A 22,251-nucleotide genomic window follows, 5' to 3' on the forward strand; every position below is an offset into this window, starting at 1 on the left:
TTTCCTTATGTGATTCATCCAGTTTAGACATGTCGGTTCTTCTCCCATTCTCAAAAATTTTCCAAGTTATGAAATCTAAAATATTTTTAAGAATTTCATCATATTCAAGTCACATTTCCATAACTTGGCTTGTTAACTTGTCACTTACTTCACAGTGAGAGTTCCACTGTGAGATTTTTTAGCATAGCAATTCATTTTCGTGTGTGAGCTGGGAGTTGAGGCTGAGTGCTTTGGTGATAAATTGATCAATCTTTGGGTAGTCCTTATGCAAATATGTTATGCTCTGTATATGTGCCTCCTTACTTGCCAAGCTGCTTTGATGTTCTATTTGCATTTGATGGAACTCCTGGTGTAGCTTAGCCAATTGTATTTATGCTTGTTGGCTGGTTTTGGCTTGCTGTAACTGTTGTTCTAGTGAAAAAATTTTGTTTTCTTTTTCTTTAAGAAATAGTTGTACTTCTATTGCTTTGTCAATGGTTGTTGTATTGTATGCACCTGCAAACTGTGAGAGCCTGGTGAGGTTGGCCGATGGGTCGGTGGATGAGTCTTTCCAGAGGACATCCATCAACTCATTGTCTAGAGTGGTAGCAGTTGTGGATTCCAATTTTCCTTTCTTTCTCTGTCTCTTAACAATGACCTTGTGTTGTGGGCTGTAAAATACATCAAGGGGGGGAATTTCTTATATTCTTAAAACAATCCCAGAGGTGGGGGTAATAGGAATGTGTTCTATTTCTTGAGTATTCACAGTTCCCCCTGTTATAATTTTTGGAGTTGTTTCTTGATTTGTCATTTGCTTCTCCGGTGCTTGTTCCTCTGTGTTGAGTTTTCTATTGAAATTATCCCATTCCTCTTCCAAATCAATTACCAGAGGCTTTATTAGCTATATAGAGGGAGTATGGGTTTCAGTCTGCTTGATGGTCGAAGTCTGTTCATCTGTCTTTGCTGTAGATTGGGCTATATCCTTGAATGATTCCTTGCTTTTGCTTTTATTTTCTGATGAATTCTCGGATCCCATGGTAGATTTCTCTCGAGATTCCTTTGCAGAATTATTTTTAGATTTTTCCTTAGAGTCACCATCTATGCTTACATTGGGAGTGGGCTCCCTTATTGGTTCAATTAACAATTGGTCCAATGGGACCTTTGATAATCTCTTTTCTCTGTAGCTATAAAATGTTTCAATACCCTCTCGATCAAAAAGTATCTGTGCCATATGCTTCACTTCTCTGAAGGTATTCTTCTATAAGAAAACATCATCAAATGGGTCCTTCTCATCGCTGAATATCTTTATTTTGACCATATTAGTAAAATCCTTAACAATAACAAATGGGTCATATTATCTTCTAGGGAACTTAGGTAGTTGTAGAGACAACATATTATCTACTTCCCTAAACGCATGTCCAAGGTCATGTAATGCAAACACTTCACATGATACAGGAAATTGAGGCCAAATGGCCTTCTTTGACTCCTTCAGTTTTTTGCTCATCCCTCCTTCACTGCATGTCGGATAGGCTATCTCTCTAGCCATTAATTTATCTGGGACATAGAAAGGGAGAACATGGGGAGAGACGATGCTGCCAAATACTCTGATATATGTAAATGTCTCTTCCCCGAACCATCGGGCTACTCGGAGGATGTCTATCGTGGTTTCTTGGGAGAATCTGGGGGCATCTCAGTTATAAATTTGTTTATGATACGAAGCATAACCTCGTGACAAATATTGAAAAAATGTGGTTCAAAATTGGATTCCCACATGTCTTTGTGGTAGATGTGAATAGGAAGTGGATCTTGAATACCCCACTTCCATCCCATAAGAGGGAATTTAGAACCAAAACAAATAGCGTCCATAACATAAGCACAAATGAAAAACAAAGGGTAAACCCTCAAAGCAATACTCCTTTTCCTTCTATACTCTGTAATTGCTTTAGCTAAATTATTAGACAGGATTTGTGCCCAATCTATTATTGTTGCATTAACGACTGCATCTATTAAGGGAAACCATTATGAGGAGAATTTTTTGCTGTCGGGTTTGCCAAATAGTCTACAGAGCATAGCCGTAGAAAAACAGAAAGGGGAACAAATAGATGCGGTGGCGTACATACCATTTTTGTCTTTCTTGATTCTTTCTTCATTATTTGACCAATTCTTTGTGCAGTCCATTGGGTCCTCATTTTCTCTGACGAATTTCTCAACAAATTTCCTGTTGTAGGTAACCTGTGGCTCCGGTAGGTGGTACATAAGCCTTAGGTTATCTGGAGTGAAAGACCCTATAACTTCCTGGCCTCCTGTTTTGAATTCTCTGTCAGATATATCAGCGTCGTCAATGATTCACTTAACCATCTTGCTATAGGGGATTATTTTTGGTCGAGCGGCTATTCGGTGCAGAAATGAGGATGCAAGCTCAGTTATGGAAGCATCAGAGGAATCATGCCCATCAACTGTAATCGTTGTGTCAAGAATACTTGGTTGTTCTTCCTCCAGTAACTGATACATAGCCTCCCATGTAGACGTCCCTGCTTCCCTATTACATGTAGTATCTGTAAACAGAGGAGTCATTTCTGACTTCTCAGAGGTAGTTGCTTTCCCTTTCTTCACCATTGCTTCCGGCTCCCTGTTTTGCAGCTTTTTCCTGAAAGTTTCAAGAGGAGCAGTTTATCAAATAAAAAATGATACTGAATGTAGGAATGAATCGATGAAGAAAACCAATAAAGGTGATAAAGGTGTTTTATTTGAAATCACGTAAGAAGATATCAAATCACTCTAAATGTCCTTTCACACATAAATGCAGTTAATTCTTCATAAATGCCCACTAATGATCCATTATCTTTTAACTTGAATGTCCATAAATATTCACATCGTAAATTAGGAAACAATCTCCTAGGGTGGTGAGCCTTCAAACTGTGATAATAGTGATTTTTTGCGATTTGCAAAGCAATATCGCAGATCGCTATATCACATAATTCATTTTTGTTTAACTTACCATTTTTTAAGTTTGTGCAAAATGAAAGATGCGAGAAACAAGCGCCATCACTTGTCGGGCTTCTTTTTAACGAATAATATACCTCTACACGCGTTGGTGGAAATATTAAGAGGTGGGTCCAGGTTGAGATCGCATTTCTCAATATCGGCATATAATAGGTTGAGGCTTGTGTCATATGATTGAAATGTGATGCAAGAAGGCTATTATACCGTCACAATTTTGCAAATTGCAATCTCGCAGATCACAATACTTTGGGGTAACCTCTTAAGAGAAGTCTTTTATAATTTGTGATGTGAGACTTTAGCTTTTTTAAAGAAGCTTTAAGGACTTTCTAACATTATGATTGTTTTTCAATATAGATTTCTTTTTTTATTGTTTCATCATAGATTGTGGTGGGTTAGAAAGGTATCGTTTGTGATGCATTTCATGCTAAATAAGAAAAAGTAGCATTTTAATGGTTTTATAGGTTTTGTTTGATATCTTGATTTATTCTAAAAATAAGAGAAATACCTACATACTAGAATTGATTTTTTGGGTATATACATTTTTTGAAAGGGTCCCCATTTATTAAAGTAATATTTTACTACTAATGTTAATAAACGGGGGGGGGGGGGGGGGGGGGGTTGTTGACAAGCACAACAATTGGCGATTCACTTGGAAGAACCAGTTATCTCTGAGAGTTTTTTGAAATTTCTAAAACTTCTAAAATAAAGACAGTTTTGAAAATAAAACTAAATTGCATGGAATACAAGGTAAGTAGTACTGCTCGTTTATCAATAAACAACATCTTATCTAACTATCTTTCTTTTGATTTCCCTTTTCTCATAGATAGTCATTTTACCTACATCAGTCATTACTTGGTTATAAAGATAAAAGCAAAAGAATCTCGTTAGACTAGTTTTGGTATACTCATTTGTCATAGGTAGAGCCTCTACTGCCAGCAGGCATTCATAGCCTCGACAGGGTTACCTGTTACCCAACAATGATTCAGTATCCCACTTAAGTAAGAATGAAAATTTAAAGATAAATACTTCAGTATACTTGATGCTTTTCTTATTTTTTGAAGTAATTCATTCTTCTTTTATTTCTTAAAGGACAATGTCTTGGTTTGGTGGCCAAAATTGACAATGCCATTCACTTGATTTGTAACTGAACTGAACAAGCTGGCTCTTGATGAGACCCCTTGTCTTTTGATTAATTAATCTCAAGCCATTACCCTGTTTTGATATTCAGTATTGGTAATGTTAGTTAGTTATAATCTTATAATCATGGTAAGCCAACCCTTGATGTGACCTCCTATCTTTTAAGTTTAAAGTATATTTTAGAATCACTCTAAAATTGAAAGCTACTTAAGTGGGGGGAACCATTGCCTCCTTAAGAGTTTCTGGACGACAATTGTAGAATTTAAAGATGCTTTTCCGCAAAGAAACTTTTCTTTGTTATTGATACTTTTCCTGACTGATGTAAAGAAAATTTCTTCCGAAGCTAAGTTTTATCAAAGATCGGATAATTTAATAGAAAAATGGGCAGTTTTGGAGCTGTAGCACTCAACTATTTATTTCATGAATGAAGATTAATTTTCATAACCATTTCTACTTATACAAGTGAAAAGGAAAATTAAAAAGAGAAACTATCCTTCAGTAAAGCCAAACGTAAATGTTTTCAACTTGTATTATTATTTCAAAAGAAAATTAACTAAAGAGTATACTATATAGTGATCAGAAGATATCATCTTCTATGGAAAATATTTCTTTAGGACCTGCCCATTAACAAGTATAGGTTCTTTCTTACCTGCTAAATCTTGTAACAGAAAATTTGATGGGCCTATTAGCTCGACAATCTGGAATGGGCCAAGCCACATTCATTGGAACTTAGTATGCTTGTCTTTCTCTTTGTGGGCTTTATCCCATTTTAACACTAAGTCTCCGAGTTGGAAATATTTTGAAGATAGAGAATTTGAATCAAAGGATGCTTTGACTAACTGTTGATAATGTGCATGGGTAATTCTAGCTTTTTCTCATTTCTCTTCAAGTTTAAGGATTTGTAATTGTCTAAGTTGCATAGAAGAGGAAGGAGTTTCTTCGATGAATTGAACTAAGGAAAATGAGGGAATAGTTGTGTTTATTGGTAAGATAACTTCTTTCCCATAAACCAGATTAAAAGGAGAAGTGTCGATGGAGGTTTTCTGAGTTATTCGATCTGCCCATAGAGCAAACACTAAAGATTTATGCCAGTTCTTTTGACTTTGATCAACAATTCATTTAATAATCCTGATAAGGTTCTTATTTGTGGATTCAGTTAACCCATTTCCTTGTGGATAATAATTAGTAGAATATTTAAGTTTAAAGCCTATTTTAAGAGCAAACTCTGTCATAGCATTGCCTGAAAAGTAAGATGCATTATCGAACATTAAGGCAGAAGGTAAACCAAACCTACTGATGATAGATTGATCTATAAATTAAATAATGTTCTTAGAGTTGGCTACCTTGAGTGGAATTGCTTCAACCCATTTGGTGAAGTAATTAATGGTTGTAAGGATATATTTATGCTGCTTAGAAGAGTGAGGAATGATCTCACCTATTATGTCCAATCCCCACCGTTCAAATGGCTGATCAATGTGGACTGGTTGTAAGGGTAAGGCTAGTTTCTTCTCTCTTCCAGCAGCTGTTTGATATATCTTACATTTCCTTACATAACTGTGTGAATCTTTGAATAGGGTTGGCCAGTAATAGCCTGCACGTAGAATTTTATGTGTTGTAATATCTCCTGCAAAGTGTCTACCATCCGGTCCATCGTGAAGTTCCTACAATACTTTCTCTGCTTCAGATTTCTCGAGACATCTAAGCAAAACAGAATCATAACTCATTCTAAACAAAACATTGTTGATAATTTGATACTATTTAGCTTTCAACCTCAAGGCTCTTTTCTTTGTGTAATTCAAATGTGGAGGTGAATATCCATTTTTTAAATAGAATATTATATCAACATATGTTGATTTAGTGTCAGTAAGGCTTACCTCACAGATTTGTACCTTGTCACCTGAATGCTATGATTCTGACATATTCGATGCTCCTACCAACATCCTGCAAAAACCTTGACCTTTCACAATGTTTGCTGGTTTGATTTCAATGTCATATTCTTGTAGAGCAGTAACCCAATTTGCTCTTTTTTCACCCACATCCTTTTGTACTAGAAGATTTCTTACTGCTGGGAATGGTACTATCACCTTGGTGTGGGTTTTGAGAAGAAAAGGTCTGAAGTGTTTTATTGATTTGAAAATAGCATAAGCTTGTTTTTCAACGTCTGAGTAATTCAATTCAGCTCCCTGTAAATTTGAGCTAAAGAAAGAAATCGGGGCTTCGACTTTGTCTAGATTTGCTTGGGTCAATATGGCTGCGTATGATTTCTTGGAAGCAAAAGTGTACAAAGTGAAATGATTGGAAAAATTCAGCATTGCTAAGGAGAGGGTGTTTATGATTGCTTGTTTTATCAAGTTAAAAGATTTATGTTCCAACTGACCCCATGTAAACAAAGAATTTTTCTTTATCATGGCTTGAAGGGGTAATACAATTCTTGAGAAGTCAGGGACAAATCATTTGACAAAAATTTTTTGACCAAGGAAGGATTGCATCGATTTTTTGTTATGGGGAAAAGGTATTTCAGAAATTTCTTTAATCCTGTCAGGGTTAATATGAATCCCTATTTTGGACACAATAAATCGAAGGAGTTTTCCTTCACTTAAAGTGAAAAAAGACTTCTTGGGGTTAAGGGAAATCCCATACATTTGACAATGTTCAAAGATTTGTTTTAGATCTCTCAGATGATTACTACGTTTTTTGGAATATATAGTTATATCATCTAAGTAGATTACCATTGACCTGTTTACTAAACCCTTGAAGGCAATGTCCATGGCTCTTTGGAAAGTAGCACCAGTATTAATTAGTCTGAACGGCATGTTTTGATAGGCGTAAATGCCCCATTTTGTTTTGAATGTAGTTTTCAGTTGATCATCTGGATGGACTAAGATTTGATTGTAACCTGAGAAACCATCTAGAAAGGACATTAGTTCTGAGCTTGCAACTAATTGCAATATCTATTCCATAGGAGGCAATAGAAAATTGTCCTTTTGGAAAGCTTTATTGAGATTGCGAAAGTCTATATGATGCAGGAGCATACAGCTAAGGGAGGTCATGGCTGGAGTATTTGTCTTTGCAGACGGGAAGGAGTTTCAGTTAGTTTTTTTTAAGTTCCATTTAAATTTCTAGTTAATAACATTTAGGACTTTACGCTAAGTTTAAGGTTGTCCCAACCCATTGTTTATTTTTATTTACTGTTCTTTTTATTTTTAATTTATTGTTTCAAATTAATTTTAGAATACAGAAAAAGATGAACAGTTATCAATGAATAACTAAAATGTAACTACTGACAGTTTAAATAACTGTACAATAATCTTTAAGAAGGATGGAAAAAGCCACTGTAATCATCCATCATAGTATTGAATAAAAAGAAGCACGCAATCATTTTGAGAAGCAAGAAAATCTGAGTCCATATATTGCAGCCTAATGTTATTTCTTTTTTTTTCCTCCAAACTTAATTAATTAAGTTCATCTACCCATTTCATAACAGTGATAGAGAGCGAGAAATTATCACAAAGGCAAGAAGAAAATATGGTCGAGTTCCATAAATCATCAGAGAGGGTTTGCAGAAGAGTAGAGTATAATTACCAACAAAGAAAGAAACAAGCATCTACAGGTCAAACAATGAAATAGAGGTCATCCATAACAGTGTCGAATATAACTACGAGTTCATAAGTTAACCACAAAGCCGACATAATTACAATTTCATAAGTTAACAGCCCGGAGGCATAATGTTGGTTCCCTATAATACTAGTGATTACCCCATTACTATTGTAGTTATACCCCTTATTAATATTGTTGTGCCCCTATTGCCCCCATATTGTTATTACTGTGCCCCATAGAATCCCTCTACTGTTATTTCTGTGGCTTTATATTATTATTGTTAGGTCGGTTGGGTTATATTGTGACTCCTTAGACTCCTATATATAGAAAGGAGGTTTTGTCATTTGAATCATCCAAGAATTGTTCATTTATGTAATGTAAAGGAGGTTTCCACGTCGAAGAGGCTGAATTCTAAGGCGTTGATCTATCTTTTCTACCTTTTCTTGAGCTGGTTTCATAACATTTGGTATCAGAGATTTGGATTCTAGGGTTTCGCTGCTCCAAACAGGTCATAGAGACATTTTCGCTATAACTTTTTTTCTGCGACGTTTCAAAAGCTAAAAAAAACCATTTGAGAAGACATCGCGTTGAATCTCGGGTCCGAATTTCAAAGCTTTTTGCATTATATTTGCGGAGATATGATATGAGGAAGTTGGTCTTTTTGTAGACTCTTGAATTACATTCCAAACAGGTGACCTGGGGAAAATCATCATAACTTTTTCCCTAAGCATTGGATTGAAATTTCGTAAGAAGGTGCAGAAAGAGGACAGATTGTAGTTTCTTGTATATATTTTTTGGAGCGAAAGGACTAAATAGTGACTCGTGGCATGTCGTACAAGTTCGCTCTACTGAACTAGTCTATAATCAGGTCACTATGGGAGATTTCGCATAACTCTTCCTTGGAGAATCCAAATTGGATCAGACTGGTGGCATTGGAAAGAGGACACAGAGGGCTACCATAGATTTCAATTTCAGAACTGGATGATCTGAAAGTATAGAGATACATAGTAGGCAATATCGAGCTCCTACAAAGTGAAAACAAAGTGTGTAGATTCTTTTAAATTTTTGCTTAAGAGTGGTTTGAAAATTTATATTTATTGTAAATTTAAAAATATTTCCAAAATATTACTACTTCATTTGCTGAAGATTGACTGAACCAAAACAGCTCTTTTATCGCCAGATGTGCTGGGACCCACGGATGCAACTCGATGAATACCATGCTCTGAGAGTCCAAAAATGTCATTTTTAGCGCAACTCGGATCCACGTAAACCTTACACGCCACATCCTCGCACCGATATCTCCAACCACCGCAATGCATGTAACCGTGGCAGGCACTGCAAGTGTATGCTTTTCCCTTTAAATCACCCGTCACAATTTTGAGTTTGTGATTTGTGTGCCCACCGTAGTCGAGTATTTTAGGAAGCGCCATACACAAGGGATGGAGCCTTGTGTTATGCCTTTCAGTTTCGAACACAAAACCTTTCATCACCTCGCAGCAGGCACTGCAGTGGTGCCTCAGAAACGTCTTGGAACGAAACTTTATGATCACGTCGCTGCGAAACGGGTGTTGGAGGGCATCTGGGAGAGCGGCGTAGTTCTCGTGCAGAGTGAAATTCTTACACTTAGAACCAGAAGAAATCTTACACTTGTAACCCCTGTTGGCTCCGTATTCTTTGCAGCCGCTGCATGTGTACACCGGAAGACCCTCAAAAAGCAAGAGCTCATGCTTATGGCGGGTGGCGTTAAACAATACTTGCTGTTCATCATCTCTGGCTGTTGGATTTGGATTTGGCTCCGCCATGAAGGAGGCGCAGTCTCAATTAATGACAGACCTATTTTCCCTCTCACTAAATGCGAAGGTGGACGATATTGGGATCGCTGGGCCAGAATTATGGCTGCATTGGCTTATCTATATAAATGGGGGAAGAGCAGCTTTCAACGCTTGTGCTATATTGCTAATAAACAGAGGTTTTAAATATCAAAGTATACTTAGACATGTTAATCTCTCAGGTTAAAAAATAACAACTGGATCGTCATTTTCAACCTTTTAATCACTCCATATAAAATAATCGAATTATTAATATATATTATGTATGAAAATATGGTGTAGCTCTGAAATATTTACGCCGTAAGGCGTTTCCCTCTGAAATGAACTCCCCCAAATGCCTTTCTGTCCTAATCGTAGCCGTTAGATCTTTTGTTAGACGATTGAACAAAAATCAGCCGTCTGATTTAATAAAAAATGTTTTAAAACATTAAAAAACCTTAAAAAACGTTTCACTTTCCACCTGACATTTGTGCGTCGTGCCAGAGAGTTCGTGGAGTTTATGGCAGGAAACAAACTACAAAGCTAAAACCATGGCAATCTCAGATCCCGCCATGTCTACTTGCTCTACTCTCAATCCCATCTCAGATCATCGATCTTTCTCGCCAGATTCCCTCCTTCCGCCTACAGCCCACAACACCATTCTTCTTCTCAATTGCTCTCAGAAGTATTCTGAGCTGTGTAAGAATACTTCTGTGGATTGCCAGGCTCTGTACAGGAGTTGCCCTGCATTTGATGGGCTTAGGGAGCAGGTTCGAAGCTCCTCGTCCTCGCTGGTTTGCTGCGCCACGGATTTCCAGAGGCTGGGGAAATGGAGCTTGAAGGATTTGCAATGTTCGCATTATACGAGTGTGTATAGGAAAGAGGACAATGACGCTGTTGGGGCATATGGAATTCGGCTCTCCTTCTCTTTTCCAGATCGTGGACTGGACCTCAGACTCTGTGATGAATGCCAGAGGCCTGATGGGGACTGCGGGATCGCGCTAAGATGCATATGTTACCCCAATGAATGCAGTAATCTTGCCCACTCTCGACATTTTGATTTTTTTTTTTGAAGAATTGATTTCTAAAACATGAATTCTCATGGTTGATAAGCAATGGGAGTAGTTTCAGGCATTTTATTTTTATCAAACATTTGGCTGAATAATTATGCTTCAACCTGGCATTTAAAACTCTGTATTTGAGTTTTCATACCCATGATTTGTTTCAGACAAACAAGACCCATTTTATCTTTTACAGTTCTCAATGGAACCTTAAACTGCCATTGCAATTTCAATTTGTTGTTTCAGCAATCATACCTGAAATTGTTTGAGATTTTGTAGTGAAAAGTATACTGTTAGCTTAATAGCTAATAGATAGGAAGGGCTTATGAAGTTTATCAATGTAGTACTGTTAAAGCAGGATAATTCACAATTTTCCAGATTCAAATTTCAGATCCCGAGCAAGTGAAAGATTGGGTTTGACCAAAACCAGCACAATCTATTACTGTTTATGGAAGAAGCCAGTTTGGGGCATAGCTTTAGCAATAATGGCTTAAGAGGTTCCCTCCAGAGTCCACACCTCTGTTGCATGATGAATATAGTGCATCTTTGCTGGATATTTGCAAGAATGGTGTTTCAAGAGTGCCTTGGGTTGTTAGGACAGACCGGAGTGAATGTAAGTGCCACACCGTGGTGATGGAAACATTGTAAGAAAATAGTGTGGACCTCCCCGGCCACAGTGAAATAAAATGTTGGTTCTAGAGCTTTAGCCCTGCACTCCCCAGCTGAAAAAGTAAATGCATCAAATCTTCCTACAATTATACAATTATCATTATTATTTGTTTGCATACTAACACAAATTTTGTTGGATTCAATATACTTACGGTTTCCCAAAAAATGTCTATTATTTTCCTGTCAGTCCCCTGCCCCACCTCCAAAATAATGTTGTTGGAGTTCTACTTATTGCCCGTGGGAGAGAGCAATCTCTCTGTCGAGGAAAAATCATCTAGGTTGGCATGCACAAATGCAACAACACTATTGCAGAGATAACCACAATCTGCAAGCTTTGTTGGTGGTGGCACCTGCACACATTCAATTCTACTAAACAAAACCATTTTGTTCTAGGGACGCTGAAGACTTCCATTATGGGTTCCGCAAACATTCTATTGTGAAATTTCTAAGCCTTTCTAAGCTTGATCTACCATTGTGAAATTTCTAAGCCTTTCTTTGCAGAAACCTATGACCTGTGAAATTCCACAAATCTGGCTTCAAATTTTAACTTTTTGCAACACTGCATACTTCAACTGCAACATTGCAAATACTCAAACTCCATTATTATGACATTTTGTAGGGAGAACATCTTCCCTCCAACTCATTGAAGAGTGGCTCATACAAAAATGGCCACTCAACATTTTAAGAATCCATGTCATGGGAAAATATTGGATTGGTCTTATCTCTGGTGCCATTTCCTACCTCACCAGCTATCAGTTTTCACTTCTATCCAATCTGCTATTCGCTGTCACTTGGATCACTAACTTTTACAAGCTATGAAGGATCCTTCATTATAGGCCCGTGATGATATAGTGTTCAGATTACGCTTCAGTTTCCAAGCATGTGAAATAGTGTTCCCATTGTAACTTCGCAGGAAGATATTAGCGAGATGAAAATGTAGATTTCAGATCACATGTTCATAGAGAGAGAAAAAAGTAAATTGTTACTTTGTTGCTCTAGAAAACATTTAGAAACTACATTACTTATTTTATTTTAAGTAGCATAGATTCATTTTAATTTAGAAATATCAAGTATCAAGCAGGATATATAAGTTGTAAAGGTCAATTTTTTTTCTTATTTTTATATATTATTTGCAAATTATTTAGAAATATATTAAAGATGAAAAAAATAAATGAGAATGGATTCATCTTAATCCCAAATCTCTAAACAATTAAAAATATATATAAAAAAATCTATCCCTCTCAATTTTCAATAAATTCTAAATTTATATAATTTAAAATAAATAAATTTAATATTATATTTAGATTATATTATTTTATTTAAAATATTTAAATACTATAAATAAGATAAACAAACCTCAAACCTCAATCTTTTTGGACTAGCCTCTACTATAAGCAAACCATTTATAAATAGGATAAAAGTGGAAAAATAAAATAACATGTCTGTCTTAATTCCTGATTTTTAAAACAACAAAAAGTTTGCGCCCCTTTTTTGTTTTTTGTTTCTCTATCCCTCTCACACTCTTGGGCTCAATTGATTCAAAGTTACTGCACATCATTTAAAATGGATTCGTTTAAGTACATTATATTAAATATGATAAGGTGGAAAAATAAAATAGCATATCTTTTTTTGATTCCTGATTCATTTAAGATAGATTCTTCCTTAACTTAACCAGAAAAATAAAATAGCGTATCTATATCTCTAAAAATTTATACTTGATTTTCATTTTTTTACTATCCCTCTCGCACTCTTGGTACTCAATAGATGCAAAGTTACCATATCCACTCTATCTCATATAAGATGGATCCCTCTGAGTCACATTAGATAAAAGGTTAAGCTCAATTTATATTATGTTATTTGCAGTGGTTTTATGATGGATCCCTCTGAGGCACATTAGGAAAAAAGTAAGATCAATTTATGCTCAGTTTATTTATAATAGTTGTCTAAATATGATCAATAGATGAAATAATACTCTGGTTTTTCTTGTTAGAGTAATTTTAAAAAGTACTTTGGTTTTGTTTACTTTTTATTAACCCTAATACATGGTCAGGGGTACCCACCTTAGCCAGGTTTTTGAGCACCTGGTTATTGTAATTACAGTGAGCTCTCCTTCAGTGAGTATCTAACGAAACTGTTGGTATTTGTTTGCAGAGCATCAAATAATATCAGGGAGAGCAACCACGCAATATGTGTCACCAAAAATTATAATGGGTGCAATGCTGTTTTGGTTTGTAATAGCAGGTAACGTACGTTATGTTTTTTCTTTTTCCTTTTCATGGTTAATATTCTCATCATCAACATAATATATATCACAAAAAATATAATGGGTGTAAATTTGTTGTTTTGGTTTGTAAATAGTAATAGCAGCTAACATACATGATGTTTGTTTCTTTCCTTTTCGTGGTTGATATTCTTTTCATCGTTATTAACTGAGGAATGACATACTTTCTGTATCAACATCATTATCAATTGGTAAATCAGAGATTAAACACATTCTTAGTTTCATATCATATAATTACAACACATACTTTAAACCATAGTTACCAAGTTCGAGTTAGAATTCGAATTCGGATTCGATACGATACGGTTAAAATTCGACTGGAAAAATTTCAATTCAGAAAAAATTCGAAAGTATATATCTTAAACATTTAAATATATATCCTTTTTTTCTTGTAACAGCAATGCCTTATCAATTTATTCCCATTCATTTTGAAATTTAAATAATTTTTAATAATTTTAATCAATATAAACAATTTTAAAAATAGAGTTTACTTATCAAAATTATAACCACATTTATCTTAGCTCCAAGATCTCTCTTCTTCTCAAAATTCAAAACTTCCCTCTTACTTTCAAATCTTATTTAAAAATATTTTATGATTAATATTTATTTAAAAATTAAATATTCTAAACTGAGAACTACTTTTCTTTAATTTCAAATTTTATCTAAAATCTTTTATAATTAATACATATTTAAAAATCAAACATTCAAAAATATGTTTATAAGATTTCTCTAAATATAAATATATTATATTTAAAAAATCAATTAATTATTATAAAATTTACTCTTCAAGATTTTGCTTTTTTTTTTTTTTACTATTTCAGCTTTTTAAACTCTTTAAAACAATACTCAAATTAAAAATAACAAATTTTCGCCACTCAAAATTTATTTCCATTTCCTACCTACAATCCTGTGGCCTTTCCATTTCCTACCTGCCATAAGGCAGTTATCTATTTTATGCTTAAGGATTACTACTTTACTATTCTAAAAAATGCAAATTAACAAATCCCTGCAATAAACTATAAACGGTACTTAGGGATCACTGAACTTACTATTATCTTAGACACAAATTAACAAATCCGTGCAATAAACTATAATAAATTACAAATGGTGAATTTTCTGTCATCCAAACAAAGCTACCATGAACCGAATCGAATTTTCATCAAATTATTCGATGTTTGAATCGAATTGCCAAATTTCCGTATTTATTTCTCTGATACAGACGTATTTGGTAGCTATGCTTTAAACACATTCTTAGTTTCATATCATATAATTACAATACATACTTTATGAATAACAGTTTAATCCAACGACTAGTTGTGTGTTAAGCCTTTTGTACAATATTTCTTTTTCTGATTGAATAGAAGGTTTCGCTCTTGCCTTAGCAAAAAAATAGTTTAATCCATTTCATACGTTCTGTATCAACATTATCAATTGGTGAATCACAGATTAAACACATTCTTACTTTCATATCGTATGATTGCAATACTTTATGCAGGTTGATTGCCATACTTTATGCAAGTTGAGTCTATGAAACCTCTTTGTCTAAGATGCAATGTGCTACATTACTCTTCTATAAATATATTATGTTCCAACCTAAAAATGGCATGGCATCTGGAAAGCACCAACTTGTAGCTCAGTTAAAGGATGGCAGAGAACTAGACCATGTATTGGTTTGGTTGTTAAAGAATATGACACATCAAGTTGGTCTTTGATCTTACTTGGCAAGGGCAAACATGCAATCTTTTTAGTTTACAACAACCAATATCCTCAAAAAAAAAAAAAAAGGCAGAGTTGTGAGTACCTAAACGCAGAGTTGTGAGTGTCTATTTAACACTGTTTTCATTACAATGTGATATTGTAATTGGGCTGATATTGTAATTTGGTAAATATAGAGAAATTGTAATGGGCTAAGTATCAAATAAATATTTGTTTGGTCACTTTTATGTGTATGCGTATCATTAAAATTATTGTATGTTACAATAGGATGAGAATTAAAAGTATATTTTATATATAATTTGCATTTTGTTAGAAAATATTAAAAATGTAAAATAAAAAATCTTATGTAGTTTAAAAGGTTAACCTATGCATCAACCTTATAAAATATATTTGAAATTTTCTAAGCAGTGAAATGATAAATTTCTCTGTGGAAGAATCCAAGATTCCATTCTATGAGAACTTGTGCGAAGTTCTATGGCTATGTATTAGTGAATTCTGTGACAATATGTGTCTATATCTCTTAATGCATTTTTATGTATTAGTGAATTCTGTGACAATATGTGTCTATATCTCTTAATTCATTTTTATGGCGAGATGTTACTCCCAGATATATGCAAAGGACATAAGTTTGTTATCTAAGGATCATCATCCTTGTGACATGTATGAAGTGATGATGTTCAATGTAATTTTAAGTTGACCTTGTTAGAGTGGATGACAGACTCATGACATTTTGGTTTTTTTCTTTTTACAAGATCACGTTGCTAGACCTAAATAGTATGTGGAGGGGACCAAAACAACATGGATCATATGTATAATTAAAGGAACAAAAACTCAGGTGGCAATTTGGCGAAAGGGTTTGCAACATATGCTACAATAACTCTGTATAGTCCTACTCCGACAATCCCCTTTCCTGCAGAAATCTTTTGCAAAGATATGTCAACCTTTTGTGTTTCTTGGGATATGTTCCAAGCTCCAAGATGGATATACATTGAGAGCAATGAGTCCAGTGGTATCCTGGGATCAGAAGGGTTAGGATGCCATGCAAATTTTGGGCTTGCAGAAGATCCCATGAACAACTCGTTCAACTTCAAGTCATCAGGAATGAAGGTTTCATTTGGGGCACCTAGCTGGATATCTCCAGAACTTGTGTAAGCTGGCAATTTAAGAGGTCCTCTTTCAAGACATCGCTTTATTTTATCAGATAATTTGGTCCAGTGTTGAGTATTCAGTTCCCTATGAGCACAAATTAGTCTGCAGTCCACTTATATAAATCATTAAAAGAGAGAAAGTAACGGTATAAACTTCATTTGAACAGATCTACGTCACTAACACCCAAAAGTTCAATATGCTATGCTCTGTTCCATAGGTTAAACCCTCATATTGTTCTTTCTCAAATTGTTAAAAAGATGGGTGAGATTGTTATTCTGTTATTCTTTTTTATAGATTTTCTGCCCTCACTGCTTAGTGTTTTAATGCAACTCATTTTTTATTATAGATTTTGATGCCTTGTATCAGGTAGCAATTTGGCGAAAGGGTTTGCAAGATATGCTAAAATAACTCTGGATAGTCCTACTCCGACCATCCCCTTTCCTGCAGAAATCTTTTGCAAAGATATGTCAACCTTTTGTGTTTCTTGGGATATGTTCCAAGCTCCAAAATGGATATAAATTGAGAGCAATGAGTCGAGTGGTATCCTGGGATCAGAAGGGTTAGGATGCCATGCAAATTTTGGGCTTGCAGAAGATCCCATGAACAACTCGTTCAACTTCAAGTCATCAGGAATGAAGGTTTCATTTGGGGCACCTAGCTGGATATCTCGAGAACTTGTGTAAGCTGGCAATTTAAGAGGTCCTTTTTCAAGACATCGCTTTATTTTATCAGATAATTTGGTCCAGTGTTGAGTATTCAGTTCCCTATGAGCACAAATTAGTCTACAGTCCACTTATATTACCCTCCTGTTTCAAATACCTCTTAAATCTTCACCATGTGTAAATGATGGAGAGTCAACAATTTGCCTTCTGTGTTTAGAGTTTCGGTCAGTGTCTTCATCATTACTTCGCTCATGTTCATCATGTTCAGGAAAAGCATCAACAATAATTCTGAAGAAACGAACTCATACCTGCAGAATCAGCAAGGACAATAGTAGTAGTGGAATATACAAGATTCCTAAATTGTATATCATCCACAGAAGCCAGATTCGTGCTATCTTCCATTTCAGTAAAAATAAAATAAAAATCACGAACTGCACATATATAGGCATTGGAAATATTTCTGGTCTATAAGTTCAGATATAACATCAGAAATTCTAATTAAATAATAAGCACAAAAATGTTAAAATCTCCTTAAGTTGAGTAACGCGGATCTTTTGCAACTCCTTCTTGGGCTTATTATTTTTCAGTAATGCCACCTCATAATTTGCGACCAATGCAAGATCTGCTTTCGTCCTAGCATTCCACAATCGTCCTAGCATTCCACAAAGAGATAAATTTGATACCAAGTTATCCATCTTTGCAAAATTCATAAAAAATGAAGGTCGAAATATAGAAGGACAATAAATCCAAGCAAAGTTCTGGAATTAATCATCTCTACTCTGAAAAGTTCTGATGCACTATAATTAATACAAATATGAGGCACAAATTTCTCCGTGACATGCGGATATCTGAAGCATTTTTCATGTGATCAATACGAAGGTTTTGTGGTAATATTTCTCTATGACATCTAAGCTTACTATATCATCAAACCTTTATGGTGACACTAAAATATATTTGAAATTTTCTAAGCAGTAAAATGATAAATTTCTCTGTGGAAGAATCCAAGATTCCATTCTATGAGAACTTGTGCGAAGTTCTATGGCTATGTATTAGTGAATTCTGTGACAATATGTGTCTATATCTCTTATGCATTTTTATAGCAATTCCTCGTCATTATATTTGAATCTTGAGACACATTATATGTGAGGACCTGCGAGACGTTACTCCCAGATATATGCAAAGGACATAAGTTTGTTATCTAAGGATCATCATCCTTGTGACATGCTATAAATAAGATAAACAAACCTCAATCTTTTTGGACTGGCCTCTACTATAAGCAAACCATTTATAAATAGGAAAAAAGTGGAAAAATAAAATAACATGTCTGTCTTAATCTTTTTGGACTGGCCTCTACTATAAGCAAACCATTTATAAATAGGATAAAAGTGGAAAAATAAAATAACATATCTGTCTTAATTCCTGATTTTTAAAACAACAAAAAGTTTGCTTTTTTTTGTTTTTTGTTTCTCTATCCCTCTCACACTCTTGGGCTCAATTGATTCAAAGTTACTGCACATCATTTAAAATGGATTCGTTTAAGTACATTATATTAAATATGATAAGGTGGAAAAATAAAATAGCATATCTTTTTTTTATTCCTGATTCATTTAAGATAGATTCTTCCTTAACTTAACCAGAAAAATAAAATAGCATATCTATATCTTAATTCTTGATTTTCATTTTTTTACTATCCCTCTCGCACTCTTGGTACTCAATAGATGCAAAGTTACCCTATCCACTCTATCTCATATAAGATGGATCCCTTTGAGTCACATTAGATAAAAGGTTAAGCTCAATTTATATTATGTTATTTGCAGTGGTTTTACGATGGATCCCTCTGAGGAACATTAGGAAAAAAGTAAGCTCAATTTATGCTCAGTTTATTTATAATAGTTGTCTAAATATGATCAATAGAGGAAATAATACTCTGGTTTTTCTTGTTAGAGTAATTTTAAAAAGTACTTTGGTTTTGTTTACTTTTTATTAACCCTAATACATGGTCAGGGGTACCCACCTGAGCCAGGTTTTTGAGCACCTGGTTATTGTTATTACAGTGAGCTCTCCTTCAGTGAGTATCTAACGAAACTGTTGGTATTTGTTTGCAGAGCATCAAATAATATCAGGGAGAGCAACCACGCAATATGTGTCACCAAAAATTATAATGGGTGCAATGCTGTTTTGGTTTGTAATAGCAGGTAACGTACATTATTTTTTTTCTTTTTCCTTTTAATGGTTAATATTCTCATCATCAACGTAATATATATCTCAAAAAATGATAATGGGTGTAAATTTGATGTTTTGGTTTGTAAATAGTAATAGCAGCTAACATACATGATGTTTGTTTCTTTCCTTTTCGTGGTTGATATTCTTTTCATCGTTATTAACTGAGGAATGACATACTTTCTGTATCAACATCATTATCAATTGGTAAATCAGAGATTAAACACATTCTTAGTTTCCTATCATATAATTACAACACATATTTTAAACCATAGTTACCAAGTTCGAGTTAGGATTCGAATTCGGATTCGATACAATACGATTAAAATTCGACTGGAAAAATTTCAATTCGGAAAAAATTCGAAAGTATATATCTTAAACATTTAAATATATATACTCTTTTTCTTGTAACAACAATGTGTTATCAATTTTTTCCCATTCATTTTGAAATTTAAATAATTTTTAATAATTTTAATCAATATAAACAATTTTAAAAATAGAGTTTACTTATCAAAATTATAACCACATTTATCTTAGCTCCAAGATCTCTCTTCTTCTCAAAATTCAAAACTTCCCTCTTACTTTCAAATCTTATTTAAAAATATTTTATGATTAATATTTATTTAAAAATTAAATATTCTAAACTGAGAACTACTTTTCTTTAATTTCAAATTTTATCTAAAATCTTTTATAATTAATACATATTTAAAAATCAAACATTCAAAAATATGTTTATAAGATTTCTCTAAATATAAATATATTATATTTAAAAAATCAATTAATTATTATAAAATTTACTCTTCAAGATTTTGCGTTTTTTTTTATTATTTCAGCTTTTTAAATCTTTAAAACAATACTCAAATTAAAAATAACAAATTTTCTCCACTCAAAATTTATTTCCATTTCCTACCTACAATCCGGTGGCCTTTCCATTTCCTACCTGCCATAAGGCAGTTATCTATTTTATGCTTAAGGATTACTACTTTACTATTCTAAAAAACGCAAATTAACAAATCCCTGAAATAAACTATAAATGGTACTTAGGGATCACTGAACTTACTATTATCTTAGACACAAATTAACAAATCCGTGCAATAAACTAAAATAAATTACAAATGGTGAATTTTCTGTCATCCAAACAAAGCTACCATGAACCGAATCGAATTTTCATCAAATTATTCGATGTTTGAATCGAATTGCCAAATTTCGGTATTTGGTAGCTATGCTTTAAACACATTCTAAGTTTCATATCATATAATTACAATACATACTTTATGAATAACAGTGTAATCCAACGACTAGTTGTGTGTTAAGCCTTTTGTACAATATTTTTTTTCCGATGGAATAGAAAGTTTCGCTCTTGCCTTAGCAAAAAAAACAGTTTAATCCATTTCATACGTTCTGTGTCAACATCATTATCAATTGGTGAATCACAGATTAAACACATTCTTACTTTCATATCATATGATTGCAATACTTTATGCAGGTTGATTGCCATACTTTATGCAGGTTGAGTCTATGAAACCTCTTTGTCTAGGATGCAACGTGGTACATTACTCTTTTATAAATATATTATGTTCCAACCTAAAAATGGCATGGCATCTAGAAAGCACCAACTTGTAGCTCAGTTAAAGGAAGGCAGAGAACTAGACCATGTATTGGTTTGGTTGTTAAAGAATATGACATATCAAGTTGGTCTTTGATCTTACTTGGCAAGGGCAAACATGCAATCTTTTTAGTTTACAACAACCAATATCCTCCAAAAAAGGCGGAGTTGTCAGTACCTGAACGCATAGTTGTGAGTGTCTATTTAACACTATTTTGATTAGAATGCGCATAGTTGTGAGTGTCTATTTAACACTGTTTTGATTAGAATGTGATATTGTAATTTGGTGATATTGTAATTTGGTAAATATAGAGAAATTGTAATGGGCTAAGTATCTAATAAATATTTGTTTGGTCACTTTTATGTGTATGTGTATGATTAAAATTATTGTATGTTACAATAGGATGAGAATTAAAAGTATATTTTATATATAATTTGCATTTTGTTAGAAAATATTAAAAATGTAACATAAAAAATGTTATGTAGTTTAAAAGGTTAACCTATGCATCAACCTTATAAAATATATTTGAAATTTTCTAAGCAGTAAAATGATAAATTTCTCTGTGGAAGAATCGAAGATTCCATTCTATGAGAACTTGTGCGAAGTTCTATGGCTATGTATTAGTGAACTCTGTGACAATATGTGTCTATATCTCTTAATGCATTTTTATGGCAATTCCTCTTGTCATTATATTTGAATCTCGAGACACATTATATGTGAGGACCTGCGAGACGTTACTTCCAGATATATTCAAAGGACATAAGTTTGTTATCTAAGGATCATCATCCTTGTGACATGTATGAAGTGATGATGTTCAATGTAATTTTAAGTTGACCTCGTTAGAGTGGATGACAGACTCATGACATTTTGGTTTTTTTCTTTTTACAAGATCACGTTGCTAGACCTAAATAGTATGTGGAGGGGACCAAAACAATGTGGATCATATGTATAATTAAAGGACCAAAAACTCAGGTGGCAATTTGGCGAAAGGGTTTGCAAGATATGCTAAAATAACTCTGTATAGTCCTACTCCGACCATCCCCTTTCCAGTAGAAATCTTTTGCAAAGATATGTCAACCTTTTTGTGTTTCTTGGGATATGTTCCGAGCTCCAAGATGGATATAAATTGAGAGCAATGAGTCTAGTGGTATCCTGGGATCAGAAGGGTTAGGATGCCATGCAAATTTTGGGCTTGCAGAAGATCCCATGAACAACTTGTTCAACTTCAAGTCATCAGGAATGAAGGTTTCATTTGGGGCACCTAGCTGGATATCTCCAGAACTTGTGTAAGCTGGCAATTTAAGAGGTCCTCTTTCAAGACATCGCTTTATTTTATCAGATAATTTGGTCCAGTGTTGAGTA

The 22,251-nt window shown here is 34.1% G+C and overlaps 2 protein-coding genes and 1 long non-coding RNA gene across 3 annotated transcripts; 2 read left to right on the forward strand and 1 right to left on the reverse strand.

Annotated features, from left to right (window-relative positions):
• Positions 1–8,849: 8,849 nt before the first annotated feature.
• LOC149200559 (uncharacterized) lies at positions 8,850–9,615 on the reverse strand. Its single transcript, XM_089400978.1, has one exon. It carries the CDS (start codon positions 9,516–9,518, stop codon positions 8,850–8,852), a length of 669 nt encoding a protein of 222 aa, XP_089257104.1. The 5' UTR covers positions 9,519–9,615.
• Positions 9,517–15,346, forward strand: LOC149200560 (uncharacterized). Its single transcript, XM_089400979.1, has 4 exons — positions 9,517–9,685; positions 10,029–10,556; positions 13,406–13,495; positions 15,031–15,346. Exons 1-4 carry the CDS (start codon positions 9,517–9,519, stop codon positions 15,033–15,035), a joined length of 792 nt encoding a protein of 263 aa, XP_089257105.1. The 3' UTR covers positions 15,036–15,346.
• Positions 15,347–19,065: 3,719 nt separating this feature from the next.
• On the forward strand, positions 19,066–21,004 carry LOC149200561 (uncharacterized). Its single transcript, XR_016253372.1, has 3 exons — positions 19,066–19,130; positions 19,168–19,257; positions 20,769–21,004. It is a non-coding gene; the product is annotated as an uncharacterized LOC149200561 (long non-coding RNA).
• Positions 21,005–22,251: the final 1,247 nt, after the last annotated feature.

Source organism: Pinus tabuliformis, chromosome 2_1 (genome assembly GCF_031772625.1).
Source record: "Pinus tabuliformis cultivar Carrire ecotype Pingquan chromosome 2_1, CPIR1, whole genome shotgun sequence".
Taxonomy (NCBI): domain Eukaryota; kingdom Viridiplantae; phylum Streptophyta; class Pinopsida; order Pinales; family Pinaceae; genus Pinus; species Pinus tabuliformis.